At 35.6% G+C, this 16,233-nt stretch overlaps 2 protein-coding genes across 3 annotated transcripts in view; both read right to left on the bottom strand.

The window, feature by feature from the left end:
• Positions 1-16,233, bottom strand: part of LOC144440984 (ras-related protein Rab-43-like) — a 32,492-nt gene that overhangs the window by 3,238 nt on the left and 13,021 nt on the right. Inside the window, exon 1 of one of the 2 annotated variants that reach the window (XM_078130500.1) lies at positions 1,828-2,282. The exons of the other annotated variant lie outside the window; for it this stretch is intronic. Within the exon in view, the coding sequence (XP_077986626.1) occupies positions 1,828-2,025 (198 nt within the window). The 5' untranslated portion in view covers positions 2,026-2,282. Of the gene's footprint in view, positions 1-1,827; positions 2,283-16,233 lie in introns of those variants that run through there. 2 annotated transcript variants of the gene reach the window in all.
• Positions 10,732-13,370, bottom strand: LOC144438337 (ras-related protein Rab-43-like). Its single transcript, XM_078127412.1, has 3 exons — positions 12,889-13,370; positions 11,367-11,550; positions 10,732-11,010 (listed from the first exon to the last, which is right to left on the bottom strand). The coding sequence occupies exons 1-3, from the start codon at positions 13,081-13,083 to the stop codon at positions 10,757-10,759; spliced, it is 633 nt and encodes a 210-aa protein (XP_077983538.1). The 5' UTR covers positions 13,084-13,370; the 3' UTR covers positions 10,732-10,756.

A 16,233-nucleotide genomic window follows, 5' to 3' on the forward strand; every position in this document is an offset into this window, starting at 1 on the left:
TTGGTAATCAGTGGTGCTAAGAGAATTATCACATTTACGGAGTATCATAATTTCATATAGTTTCGAGATGACGGTAGCAATGGCGATAGGACGGTAATTACTTGCGTCGGTGACATCACCAGTTTTGTTTTTAACAATAGGCACTAAAATAGTGTCCAACATACGAGTCGGTAAATAACCATGAACGTGAGCAGCTGTAAACAAACATGAAAGCAAGATATGAAGGCGACCATTAGCATATTTAATTTGTTAAGCGGCAATACCATCTGGCCCTACTGCTTTCCCATTGGCCAAACTGTTCACACATTTACAAATATCGTCTGGTGTGACAATCAGATATACCATTCCGAACATAACGTTCGTTACTGTTGTTGGCCACAGATGACAAAAGACTGGCAAAATGATCACGCCACATATCTGCAATGTTATGGTGACCATTACAGACGCCTACAGATGACGATAAGGGAGAAGACTTTTTGTTTCTACTGACAGTCTTCCAAAACTGTTTGCTGTTACCATTAGAGAGGTTTCTAGCCAGAGCATCAGCTTTCATTTTATTCTCATTGACATTCCAAATTTTCATGTATTATTAGTGATTTCGACTTCTGGCTCTGGCATTGGGGTGAGGCAGTGAACTCCTGGCCCTGGCCTTGGGGTGAAACCGTCTGGCAGGACCAGGGGTGAAACCGCCAGGGCCTTGATAAATAAAGTCTATGGCAGTCTATACCGCATATATCGTCTTGTATGCAGTTGATCATTCCACTATAAGTGCTGTTGAGATTTGATAAAGTAATCGTTGCTTTTATCTTTTAATGTCATTCACGAAGTCTAAGAGTCTCTTTACATGTAGTGTACAAGGGGTCCAAAGTAAATTCATTATATTTGCTGGCGTGTGCTTGTTTGTCTGTCTGTCTGTCTGTCTGTCTGTCTGTCTGTCTGTCTGTCTGTCTGTCTGTCTGTCTGTCTGTCTGTCTGTCTGTCTGTCTGTCTGTGTGTGTGTGTGTGTGTGTGTGTGTGTGTGTGTGTGTGTGTGTGTGTGTGTGTGTGCGTGCGTGCGTGCGTGCGTGCCTGCGTGTGTGTTTTAAGAACTCATGTCACCTATACCGGTACGACATTCCCTGGAGTTTGTCTATATTTCACGTTAGATATGCATATGCTTTAAATAGTATCGTGCTTTTTCTGTCATATTGTTTGAATCTTTTTGAATTTTTCTGGAATGCTGGGTTTAAAGAGATACAGATAGATTGATATCTGACTCTTAGTCTTGGTCTATGCCACATGTTTGCGACGCTATTGCAAATTTATTCCCGTTCCTTCGTCCATCACAGGCAGGCCTAGCTGTCTATTTCAGATGGGTGACTTCAGACACTGTTTTGTATTTCGCTAAACAGATGTATATATGCTATTTTGCTAAGTTCATCGTGAGGTCACCTGGGGCAGTGACCTGTTTAACCCCACCTTGAGTCAGACGTGTTCAAGCGTAGGTTATTGCCTATTGGTTATATCATGGAGGGTGGTACTTCCATGGTTATATAGTGACCTTTTTAAAGCGTCAATATTTATATAGTGTTCCCTTACACAGTGATCTTAAATGGGAATCAGCTATACAAATCTAGGTATGACATCATTTGGTGTAAAACGTACAGCGAGGTCGTGATTACATACTAGTGTAATAGTTTGGGTTTGGGTTTCGATATACATTATGTAAGTCAGCTGCCGGGGTCAGTTCATTCCCGACCAGTACGGTCCTACATAGCAGCATGCCACGGTGTGTTTGCCGATTTAATATTTGAAGACTTAACACCAAAACAGAAATCATTGTCTTACCTTAACTGTTTTATTACCAATACATACTATTTTCACAGTAAAATCAATACCGATTGTACTACGTTGACTGGCGAATGTTCCTGATTCGAAATGCTGTACAATTGAGGTCTTGCCCACTGAAGTGTCACCCACAAGGACGATTTTGAAAAAGAAGTCCGCATGGTCTGTGGCCATGGCATCGGGAAAATATGACGACATACCAGACTCTCGCTCTATAACCCTTTAACGCGGAAACCACCAAATGGATTATGTAGTTGCCAACGTGACACCAGTTTCAGCTAACAAGTTAAACATCGGATATTTCCAAGTTAAAAGGCAGGTTTGGTATACATGTACACTTATACACGGTCTAATAATAGTTGATGTACAGTGGTCAATATCAATTATCGAGAGAAGCCCTAATATGGCAAACCTTGTGGACGTACTTTCTCTTTGTTTTTACGAACCGTCGACTGAAAGAGTTCCTCCAGGTATAGACAGGTATGACGTTTTGTTAGGGGTCGGGTTGCTTTATATTCATGTATTCATTTGACCACAGTGAAGAAATACAACAATACATGTACAACTGTATTCACAAATTGATTGAACAAAGAGACTAGACTAGAAACGGGTCTAGAGGACTTCTTTCGGTTTTGTAAGTTGACAGGTTGTTGTCAATCTCAAGTACAGGTGCTGTCATTTTTCATTCTAACCTCTATTGACTCAGCACAAAAGACTGTGATGTAGGTTTGGACACCATCTTTGGTACTTTTGAACATTCCTTGTCCGCCGTAGATATATTACTTGGATCTGCCACCATCAAAATCTTTACCCGTACTATGCTCGATCGAATTCTTGCCAGTTTGCCAAATCTTTTCTATTCACATCAGATCAATACAAAGTCGTCCCGTATTTACTTTTTTTTGTCAATGTTTTATAGTAAGTTTAGTATTTAGTAGAACAGTAAGCCTAGTAACTGTAAACTTTGAACTTTGTGCGGTATAGATACTGTTAGTGTGCTGTATAAGTTTATACTTTCCTGTAGACGGTTTTTGTGTATAAATTTATTGTGGTCTATATTACTTTACCTTTCACCTTTGAATATCTTTGTTATCATCGATCCGTAGAGTTGTATGTCGGGGTCACAGGTCAGGCTAGCCTAGTTGCAAGCTATTCCCTGGCTTCCCACGATACTGTCCTTCTCTCCGTAATATAAGATACAGGTAGTGTAGTGCGTAAACAGAAGTCTTTTGGTTACCATTCCATTTCTTTTACGATTGGCTAAATAAACATTTATTTATTTATTTATTTATTTTAAAAAGGCAAATACGTACTTACTTTAACAATTTAGTATCAAGTCCAGGATCTTCAAGTTGAATCTTCAAGTTGACACTAGTCAAGTATGTGTTGGCCTCGAGATTTCTATTTTGCGCTAAATGAAAACATATTTACTAACAACTAAGAAAATAAATATCACCATCGAAAAAATAAAAATTGACCAAAATCCTATAATGGGGTCGTGTTTACTGGTCTAGTAGTATATGTATGCAGCCACAATGTTTTGAGTATCTATGGATTTCGTTGATTTCCACAATACTCCTTATATCCCGGTTATAAGTGACTACTTACTCAAATCAAGTGTAATTAGTACTTCAAATTTATCTACGAATATTTATCAAAATGTGAGGGTTTATTCTTGAGAAAAAGTAAATACTGGGTAGACGAGAAACATACTTAGTAGATAAGAAATGGTGATGGTTGTGACCATGCATGGTCGTTGTCATGGCATCATATTGTTGTGTTGTCATCGTCACTACCAGGGGTCATAGCTGGGTTCATAGGGTTTTCGCTATATCTCATCATTTTGTAGGGACCCCCCTCGTTAAGAGAACAAATTTACGTATCGAAAAAGAAGTTACATTCCACACTATCCTTTCTTTTGTATCAAATTTGGGCCTGTGATGGCCTTAGCCTGTATAAGATACACCTTGGTGGGGCGACCTCACACATCGGTCAACCCCGGCCTTTCATCAGAGTAGGCCGGTGAGGGCGGACGATAATGGATCTTTTTTTGAGGCACAAGTCGAGTTTATAAAGTTGACAGTCTTCTATGAAATTACAACTTCCTTCTGGCATTGTTAGAACAGTTGATTGCCTACTAAGAATCCTTAGACATTTTTATACGTATGAAAAATGACGTCATTGGATCCTTTATGAGTTATATCTTCATATCAGGTTTGTGTTCAGTCAGTTGCAAATGGTGGTTAATATGCGTCAGAAAGTAGACTACTACGAATGACCAAGTTCGCAGCATAAATCTCCCCAAAAAACGTAATATAAATTCTTTCCGTCAAGATATGCCTTGTCAGTCAAGTAAAAAACAAAAATCTAATTTAAGGTTATTTAAAAACGTTTATTTATGAAAAGAACCAAGAGACCCTAAAAACGCCATCACTTCAAGCCAATACGTTGAATATTCAAATGAGTGCTCAACGCTAGAACAATTTCTTTGAAATATACAGCCAAATGTAAACTGAATGCCTTCCGAAAACTGAATGCCTTCCGTAAACTGAATGCCTTCCGTAAAGACAAAACACAAAACTGTTCATTAGTATCTCCCTTCATTATCACAATTTGAAATTCTCAACTACCATACATGGTATATCCCAATTGGCAAATATTATCAATTATGCAAATAACTCATTGAGATGAAAAGTACACCTTATATTACACATGCTCTTTGTTTTGTTAACTATGTGTGTACAAATTTATTAATATTACACGACATTTGGAGATACAAAAATGTAATCATTTGTGCAAATGACGCATTAAAATATACAAAAACTTTGTTAGAATGTACTGTATCTTTGTTATAATCAGTGTATGTTCCACATTATCTGAAGTTTGAAGCTTGCATTCTTTACGTATGGCCTAATATTTAGTAATAACCAACAACTATTAATTATGCAAACATGTAAAGCCACATCAATATGCTTTGTAGGATAACTGCACTTTGTCATCATCAATGCATGCATCAAATTTTATTTCATTTCAAGATGTTACTTAAGATATTGCCCAATTACTGAAAATCATTAATTATGCAAATTGCGCATTCAAGCTAAAAGCTACATCAACAGGCTTTGTAATTGTATATTTGCAGTTATCTTATTATCAATGTGTGTACCACATTCTATGAAATTTGAAGGTTGCTGGTTAGTCAAATTACCGAACATCTTTAATTATGCAACTGAAGCCAAAAGTTACGTCAACGTGCTATTATAGGACACATCCGTTTTATCATCAATGCATAATTACACCATATTATATATGGGATTTGAAGCATGCATTCTTCAGATATTGCCTAATTACATTTATGTAAATGTATCATTAATATTCATGGTATGTATACCAAAATCTAACAAGTTATAGCCCAGAAATATGTGTGCACCAAATTTATTTTGCCTTGAGTCAGGGAATGATGAAAAGGCATACATACATACATACATACATACATACATACATACATACATACATACATACATACATACATACATACATACATACATGAGCAGACAGATAGACAGACAGACAGACAGACAGAGGGACAGACAGACAGACAGACAGACAGACAGACAGACAGACAGACATATCCCCATAGCATAGAATAACATTCCCTTATGGAACGTAAACAAATCCTGGACTATGTGCAATGATTTCTAAATCTGTGAAAAGTAGGAAACGCCGAAAACAGTTGAAAATGAAAGTTATGCAGTAGTACCGCAAAGTCTGACAAGATAAATTGATAAAAAAACACTATATGTGCTAACCGTCTTGAGTACTATACACCAGATCCATATAGTGGTCTGTTGTAGTACTGGCTATTGACATGGAGATTAACATGGAGAGTTCTCTAGGGTAACATGACCACTTGATCGACTCTGGAATCACAGATCTGTGAAGACACAATTTATGTATATGTACTCGGGGCCGTGAAAAATAGTATAAGTGAAGTATTTCTAGATTTATAAGAAACGTTGACTGGCACCAACAGACTGAGGTATTCTTTGTAGTATTAAAGTAGAATATTCACCGTCAAAAATAATTTTAGAAGTGACGTTTAAAACTCTCCCTCTTTATGGCAACGCTAATTGACCGATCGCCCTGAGCACTGTAGCCACGCCCCCCTTAGTTACCGTTGCTACTACGACAACTTCGCACGTTTTGCATGGTTTGTCGTAGGTAAAACATGGCGTCCAACGTGGCGATCGCTGAAAAATGCTATTCATAATTTGAGAGTTCTTTATCGTTCCACTGCCACCAAGGCAAAGATGATGTATCACAGGCTTTCCTACGGTCGACACATCGATGGAAACAATTTATTTTAGTTCGGGTAGTGTCAGTTCATCAAATTTTATCGAAGTCTGAGAAACCACATGGCAGATGCATGTTGAATAAGATTTTACATCATAGCCGTCCCCGTTCCTGTACAACTGGGTACGTATTTATTTATTTCACTGATGTTTTCATTGATTTTCACATTTCATAGCAATACTTTTTGTTTTATAATAAATTCCACTAGGTGACCGTGATAAATCATCAGATGAGAAGTAAACTAATATGATTCACCGTTGCATCGCTACGATATAGAATATTATGAATAACAAGTTTGTTATTGACGAAAAATGGTTTGATTTGTATCTTCAATGGTATTACATAACAATCACACGTCTATTCCATCAATACAAATAAATGCAAAAAGTAGAAACAGCACAATTTATAGCATTTTACGGTATGAGAGGTCACTTGTTTGACTTGCAGGATACGATGTATCAAAAAGTTGAAATAAGCGTCCTGGCCTGCACGGTATGTAATTTGTTGATGTACGTGCAGTGTAGAGGCGTATAGTAGGCAAACTGAAGGGGAAAAAACACCCTTGAATTCACAATTTTAAATGTCAGTCGTGCCGACCGTTATAACTGCAAACCTCAACGATTTTCTGAAATAACAGTCGCCATCAATTAACTATTCACTGCACACGACAACGCAAGTCAACTACAACGTACCATATATCATTTCTATTCTAAATTCTATTTCTTTCACAAGCATTGCAGTTGCACAGTGAAAAAAAAGAAACTCATATTAGACTTGAAAAAATAGACACTCGTTTAAGTTTACCTCAAACTGTAGTTATTTTGCAGATTATTTACTGTCTGATACTCTCAGAGTATCAATTTCTGATAATCATAATCATAACAATAACTTATGGTAATAAAAAAAAACGTTCTTTTCTTTCTGAAGTCCAGTGGATCAACAAATACTTCCTAATTTTATGTTAATTTTTTTTCTAGTTGTATATTTATTTCAAACTTGCCTAGTCAGTGTTAACTTTGTGGCACTGAACAAGGTGTAGCTCTCCAAAAATGGATATTTCTTTGTCTGGCATTTACAAGCAATCATCCATTACTGGCACCCCACACTGACAAAAGTGAACCAATATGAACTGTGAAGCCAGTGAAGCCCAGATATTTTTTTTTAAATGGCAAATATAGAGACGCAAAAAATAAATTCCTAGACCATAGAATTTGTAAAGTTCGTTTGCATTCAACTACACAATAGTAATTGACATTTTTTTTACAATCTCTGATTTATTACACAAGGAAAAGAACTTGAAACTCACAATTCATGAAGTGATTTAATTATCCAACACCAAATACAAAATCTCCTTAAAATGACAATAACAAGTCCAATGTGTGTTTGTCTTTGATAATGTCTTGTAATATTTATAAACAGAAAATAAAATCCAAAGGAATTGTTACTATTGATTGTCATGAAATAAGGTGTAGCAAAGTATGATAGGAGTTTTCATGTAGCTTGTAGAATATTTTTGATACATAAGCCATGTTATCCATCAGCTGCAAAATTCCTAACTTTAAATCAGAGACACTACAAGATCTCCTTTTTAATTCATAGTCAGAGGATTTCAAATGTTAAGACATTTTCATGTGGTTACTTTATCACTCTGCAAACCAACATCCACTAGAAACCACTCCTGAAATTACAAGAAAGGAGATGACATTATTATTCATGTTTCATGTATATTTTTGTTTTATTTTACAGGAAGAACTTCTGTATCTAATATTCAAGGCATCAATCGACTGCAACATTGTTTGTGGAGATGTTGTTTCTAAAAAATATGAGTTGACTGTTGTCAAGTTGCTATGACAGCAATGGGTAGCTATGCTGAGATCACCATTAGGTGTTAGATGGATTATCAACACACAAGTCATCAAAGGAATATGAATAAAGGAAATGTATATGCATCAACTTAGAACACTAAGTCTTCTGAAAATATTGAAAACAATCGTTCTTTTTTTATTTTCAACATTTCATAGTGTCACAACAGTGAGATGTACATTATTATGTCTATGATGCATGACACACGAATATAAATTAATTACTTGTAATAAAATTTCCTGACAATCTGAATGAAGTACCATTTTTCATTTGTTTTGACATGATATTACTTTTAAACTGTTACTACAAAGGGTTATATAGTAACAAATGTAGTAATGTTGTTTCACTATATAAAAACATTCTTTTCGCTTTAATTTCTGGTAAAGGTCACCTTACTTTTACATGACTAAATTATTACACTAAATGGGAAATAAGGTACCAGTTGTACACATTAAAATAGGCCACTACTGTACAAGTATAAATACTTTCCCCATATACAAATCATCTTTGTTTTTTGTTTATTTACTTACATTTGTTTATTCATTTATTTTGGGGGTTGCTCTTGCAGAAGATATTTATCACATTTCTTGCTTTTATTATTTCAATAAAAAATTTACTGAAAATGAAATGGATCAGATGCACAAGTAGTGATGTAAAATATTTCAACAATATAACTAATTTTGAGCCATGTCAGTGGTATTTACAAATTCTGATATCTAATTGCAATCTTGTTGCTTGACATTTTTGTTTTGTATCTGGATTCACTAAAGCAAACAGGAAATACACCTAGAGATAAAAGACCTCTTATTCCATCTAAAAGAAATTTGATAACTTCTTTGTCAAAGTGGTAATAGTATAAAACAGTCAAAAATAAAAAAAATGGTAGTTACTAAAATGCATATATAGCCTATGTAGGCCCAACAATATTACATATACTTTCACCATTAAGATATATCACATTATGATAAAAATTCAGTTATTGATGTGATTCCTGAAACCAAAGAGTACATAATGGGGAGTAATGAATATAATTATAAAATATAAACAATAAATAAAAACATGCAGGTCACCCTGTGTGTCAATCCCGTCAAAAGGTCACAGATTGAAATGACGACTTTCTTTCAAAGGGCTGTATACCGATATTACGGGAAGGCCAGTATAAAAAATGAAGAAATGGTGTTCATTGATGTTACCAAACTATGTCCCTGCACATTTACAGTGAAATTTCATTTGATTAATCGTGTTTGCCTGTCAAACCATGGATGGATGTAGTACGGCTCAAACACAGGCCGAACCATTCACTGCATGCACTCGTACTCAGAAATACAAGTTTGACTGTCGACAATGGATTTTTGCGGGCCAAACTTGAGAGAGGAATTTTTAGCATTAGATGTGAAAATATACATGAAGTCTTTAGTTGAGTATAAAATTTGACACACAGAAAGCACGGGGTACACCGCCAATAACTGCGTATGGCATGGGTATCACTATGACACCATGACATTGCACGTACATGCACGTCTGTACGCCCATGGTACGCCAGAAACTACGGCAATATCGTATGCGGTATGGCCAACATTTAATTTGGCCGCCACCATGACCGACAAGATAAAGCACTAATCATAGGCAATTTTGGGCTGAAAAAAATCTAATTATATGAATAGATCGGTGAAATAGTTTGACTCACAGTAATATCAACATACATACCTCAGAAAATGCACGTAAATTGCCGTAATGGCGGTCCATCTTCTTGATCGTGTAGGTCAACATTGCATTGTCGATATTTTTTCGGCTTCAGAAAGTGTAAAAATAATATTCAACCTCTCTATCCTTCGGGATAGTGATCATTTATATTATACAGATCCCATGACTAGTATTTTACGATAATTTTAATGTTTGTAAGCAAATATTATATACGAGAACCGATCGTAAGGTCAAGGCCCTTGCATTCAATACACGCTGAGAACCTACGACAGATTGCTTTGTTTGTCGTAGGCTGTGACACGTGCAAGTGCACATGGCGGAATTACGCTCTTTGATTGGTCAATAGAATCTGTCAATCAATCTCGGCGATCGGTCAATTACCCCCCCCCCCCTCCACCCCACTTCCGTTGCGTCAGCTGAAAAAAATGTGCTCCGATTTGCAAGAATGTTCCTCACCCTTTAGAAGGTTGGAAGACAGATAATGCTGTGATTGACATGTCCATTCATAAAGAAGAACGACATTTGTCCGAAAAGTAAGCTTTTCCAAAGATAATTTTTAGACCGTCTACAGAACTACATCTCTACTCCAAGTCTGGTCATGGCAGCATTGACGTATTTCCATAACAACAAGAGAGGTATTCTTCGGTCATTCATTGCAGTTGAAGCACACATCAAACATTCTCACGAAACCAGAGCTGTTATTTCTTCCACGACACTGCAAAACAACGAACCTCTTGGCGGTGCGTCTTGGGCCGTGGCTGAAGAGGCTGTGGTTTACGACGGTGATGTTAAATTGCAGTCTCCACTTCTGACATCCACTGAATCACGTGACCCAGAAACAGACAATAGAACTGCGCCGAATATATATATATATATATATATATATATATATATATATATATATATATATATATATATATATATATATATATATATATATATATATATATATATATATATATATATATATATATATATATATCCAGGATATAATGGCTTGAATTGTGCTTATTTATTTGCAGCATCCCTGACTTCGTGTATCCCCACCAGAATTTGCCGAAACCCTAACCGTCCCTTTCCCTGAGTGTGACAGACTGCCTTGTTCATGTCTCTTCTTGAGTTCTGTTGCCATTTTGACAAACGCTTCCATTACATTTGTGGATTTTTTGGCCGATGTTTCAAGACAAGCACACATATCATGGTATCTAGCTAATGCCTCGGCATCTCTGAAATCTACTTCTCGATCTGGTAAATCACTTTTATTTCCTGGAAATAAAGAAAACAAGCCTAATAGATACTAAATCGAAACTGAATTTTTTATCTCAGTACATTAGTCTATTTTGGTCTGCACATCTAGAAAATACGAAAAATAGAGTCTTCCACGCTTGGAACTGTATCTTTGTCTTTGCAACATATAAGCTTAATGATGGTTATATAAGCACACACACACACACACACATATATATATATAAATATGTTGCAAAGAATATATATATATATATATATATATATATATATATATATATATATATATATATATATATATATATATATATATATATATATATATATATATATATATATATATTAATGTTGCAATACCATATCATTATTGTTCTTACCTATAAGCATTAGTACAATATGTTCACCAGCATACTTCTTTACGTCATCAATCCATTCTGGTAAATTATCAAATGTTTTCCTTTTTGTGATATCATAGGCAACAACAACACCGTTGGCATTGTTGTAATAGCTCTGTGTTATTGTACGGTATCTTTCTTGCCCTGCCGTGTCCCATACTTGTAACTGCAAATAAGTCATGAATTAAAACAAGGTATGTTAGTTTTTCTTAGGGCACGTTGTGAATTAGCCTGTAAGCTTAAGGTACGCCGTGCACGCCGTGACACATGAGAGAGAGGCCGGTGATATGAGGGCGGAACGTCACGTATATATATCTTACAGTCTAGTTGTGAATCGGAATCGGGCAATCTCGAAAACCATTACATCTTTCTTCTGTGATTGCATTGAAAAATCAACGGTGCCGCAAGAGAGGGTGTGATATACGACGATGTGAATCTGAATAGCCTACGTGTGTAGTTTACATAGTTCATGCATGCATTCCAAACACATATTATTAGTCCCACCATGGAGGTGTAAGCTTATACCTCCATGGTCCCGCTAGCTGTTTGTGACTGAATATTTCAGAGCAGGAAATTGAGTACAAAATCGGCTTGAACCTTCGACCATAGTGACAGTCACACCTCAGCAGGCAATGTTCAATGTTTGATGGGATTGTGTTTTCCAGTATAGAGAGGTGAATGTTTGTTTACTATGAAACCATCACAGGCACTTGTTACCCGAGATATGTTTTGAAATGTAGGCCTATACATATTTTTGATATATTTGGCCGATAATATGTGAAAGGGGTAAAATAACACGGGTTTCTAGGGTTAGTCCACACATCCGTAATATATATTTGTATATTAATATTTTATTAGGCCTATATTCGGAAACCATATTTCAGGTAACAGTGTCAGGTAACATAAATGGTGCAAGTATATGTGGAACCAATCTCGTGTACACTACGAACTACTTCTAATAATAGATATATAAATTACCCCCTAAATAATATTTTACACCAATAATGATGTCAGTACTAGTGTATAGTAATATTTTTTCGAAGTCATAATCTTGACAATAAAACAGTTTCATATTTTACTCGTCGTGACATGACTGGGTACGGATGAAAGTGTACGTGTTTGTGACCCTTGAACTATATACCCTTAAATTTGCATATGACATGACATGACATCCACTTCCTATGTATCATTGTTCTGTGTAATCAATATTGGTAAACCGATAGAAGCCGGGGATAGAAGACACATTTGTAAAATCATAGTGTAGGTCGCAGTATGATGTGTTTACCACACAGCATCTATTAATTAATGTCGCTGCCAGGCTACAGTGTTCGAAAGGCTAAGGTCCAATGTTAAATTACAATGTATAACTTCCATACACAAACAGGCCGTGTCCCACCCATCATTTCCGCCATTCATACGTAGTACGTGAATGGTGATCCTTGTAGCTGAGTTTATAGTGTCTGTCTACGAGACCCTATGTAGAAATTAAATTATATATACTCACCTTAACCTTTTTGTCGTCAATACTCAGTGTTTTCACAATAAAATCAACACCAATTGTACTTTGTTGTCTTTCAAATCTCCCCGATTCGAAACGTTGTACCACTGACGATTTACCAACAGTGGCATCGCCCACTATAATAACTTTGAAAGAGAAATCGGTCGGTTCACCCATTCCAAAGTCACAATATGAAGACATTGTCAATTGAAAGAGTCTAAAATACTATGTTGGTGTCTGTAAATATTACAGTTATTACATTATCATCACCATTTTGGTCTGCGTAGTGGAGAATGACGACACTGCTATACCTGTCTTAATTATAACGTGACGATAAAAGAACTCCCAGGTTGGCAGGCGAATGTTAACGAGGTCATTCTGACCTTTGAACCGTAAGTAATCGTCACATAAACACGGACAGTTCCGTTCCCACAAACCACCACGTATGGCAGAGTATGACGTTCAATGATGTGAAAACGTGACGATATCGATAGAGTGAAAGCAACTCAGTGCGAGTACATACATAAATGGATCGGATACGTTGTTGGTGTGCGCTGACCTTGTCAATGATGTGACACAGGGGATATGACCCACAGGCACTTGTTTCGAATTCCCGCGATATGTTTCAGAATACGATAAAATATCGATAATATATCGAGATACCTGGCCGTTATGATTATGAACGGGGGTAAAATAACACAGGTTTCTAGGATCGCTTAAGTTCATAAACACTGGCACTTGTTTCCCGAGATACGTTTCAGAATACAATGAAATATCGATATATAACATCAAGTAGCTGCAATAATTGTAGCTTTGTTTTTATTTACAATACTTTTTATTATTTTTTAAATTTCATGCCCCCCCCCCCTCCGAAATGAACCCAAGAATTTTAATAGCCACCCCCTCCCGGCTACACATATTTTCATCTGTAATTATACAGTCACCCCCCCCCCCTTTCAGATATGTACAGTGTGGTACTTTACATTAAACTAAAAGTGGAAATCAACTTCAGTGTTCATACACAGCAATGAGAGATTTCTTTACAAATATATATGGGCTTTGCGAAAAAGGTCTCACAGTCACATTGGGCTGTAACCTATACTTGGAAAGATTTGGTCAGCTGGGTTTTCTCTTTCAATGACATAAAATTTCAAACCATACACATTAGCGAAAGCCATATAGTACATGAAAATTGTTTGTATGGCTATATTACCTACACTTTAACTTACCTCTTGATATATTCAGAGATATTTTGGCAGACACACACATTTGTTTGGCTATTGAGTGCTCTTTAATTTGGTTCAAATCATGAGCAAAATATTTTGCCCCCCTTTCAGATCATCAGAATTTTCATGCCGCCCCTTTAAACCCTCAAATTTTGTTCATGCCCCCTCCCATTTCTCCCCCACCCCTCCGTAAATTCTAACACCTGCCTTATTTCGTTATGCTTTTTATTTTCTTACGGGGTTTGCCAATTAAAAACTAGCGGATGACCGATAGCGACGGAGTGAAACTGCTACAGTACTGCATCTCAAATATTGAGATATTGCGGTACTTGGCCGATGATATATGAAACGGGTAAAACTTGGATTTCTAGATCGCGTAAGTCCACACACAGCGAAATATACACGACGTGTGGACTGTACGCGATCCTAGAAACTCATGTTATTTTACCCCTTTCATAAATTATTGACCAAGTATCTCAATATTATCGATATTTACTGTAAATTGTATTCTGAAAAATATCTCGGGAAACAAGTGCCTGTGTCCACACGCCGTGAAATTTCGGTATGTGGAGTATTTTACCTCTTTCATATTATCGGCCAAGTACCACAATGTTATCGATATATATCGTATTCCAAACTAAAACATATCTAGGGAAACAAGTGTCTGTGATGTAACCCCTCTGTCAAGTCATGTCGTACACATGACTTGACGTTTCATGCTTCCTTTTCTGTTCCATGGTTCGAGTCCAATGAAGTAATAATAATACATCATCTGTCATGTGATTCCACTATCAGACGGAAGCAGTACTTGGTCTACTACAGCTTTCAATATTAGACTGTTCTGTATATTGAATGTCAGTTTCCCATCTATTCCCAAGAAGCGTGTTCCAAACAAACAAACAAACAAACAAACAGACAGACAGACAGACAGACAGACAGACAGACAGACAATTAAATAAACAACCACGGGGAGGTAAATAAAAAAATGAACGGAGAAAACAAACAATAATCAATATACATAGATTAATGAATAATGTTTATATACTTGAAATATAATATATACCAAATTGTGTTGATGGACACCCGTATATATATCTTTATGGTATCTTGAATATTTTGTTTGTTTGTTTGTTTATTTATTTATTTTTTATTTATTTATTTATTTATTTATTTATTTATTCATTTATTTATTTATTCAATATGGGTTCAATATGGAGATAACCTAGAGAATGATACAACATTCTGTTATTTGGTTATATGCAATGTCACACACACACACACACCTGATAAGTTTAAGAATTGTTTCTGCTAGGTTGTCTTAATTAGTGTAACATTTGTATGAATATTGCAAATTAGTTGAAATCTACAGCATTTGCTAACAAGTCTTTACTGATTGCTATAAACTAATAACTCGCACGAGCGTTATCCTCTTATCTAAAACAACACATCGTCAGTAGTAAGTTACCCCCTCCCCTCCATACAACAATGAACACCATGGGACTTCACTCTTTAACATGACAAGAGACAAGCTATGCCCTCTTAATACAGTTAAATACGACAACAGTATAATTCAAGGAGCAAAGAATAATCATCACTCTAGACAGTGTACAAAAAGGTCTGCTCTGTCACAATTAATCTCACACTATTACCAGATAAACTATACTTCTTGCTTACATCAAACTTCAAATATGGAAATAAGGTTACATACATTATAGGGAGAGAGTTACTCTCCCTAAAAAATAGTAAAATTATACCAATGTTTTCAGTTCAGACTAAAAAGTTAATATGGATAAGTTGGCCAATAAAACAAAGTTTTTACACAATGCCATAACATTAGTATTAACTGTCCAGTAATCATTAATGTTATATATAAATATATATATATAAATATATATATATATATATATATATATATATATATATATATATATATATATATATATATATATATATATATATATATATATATATATTTATACATCATCATCATGATGTATATATATATATATATATACCACTGCGGTATAGAGCACTGTCTTATAGCAGATTGATACTCACCGAGTTATATATATATATATATATATATATATATATATATATATATATATATATATATATATATATA

Source organism: Glandiceps talaboti, chromosome 1, assembly GCF_964340395.1.
Source record: "Glandiceps talaboti chromosome 1, keGlaTala1.1, whole genome shotgun sequence".
Taxonomy (NCBI): domain Eukaryota; kingdom Metazoa; phylum Hemichordata; class Enteropneusta; family Spengelidae; genus Glandiceps; species Glandiceps talaboti.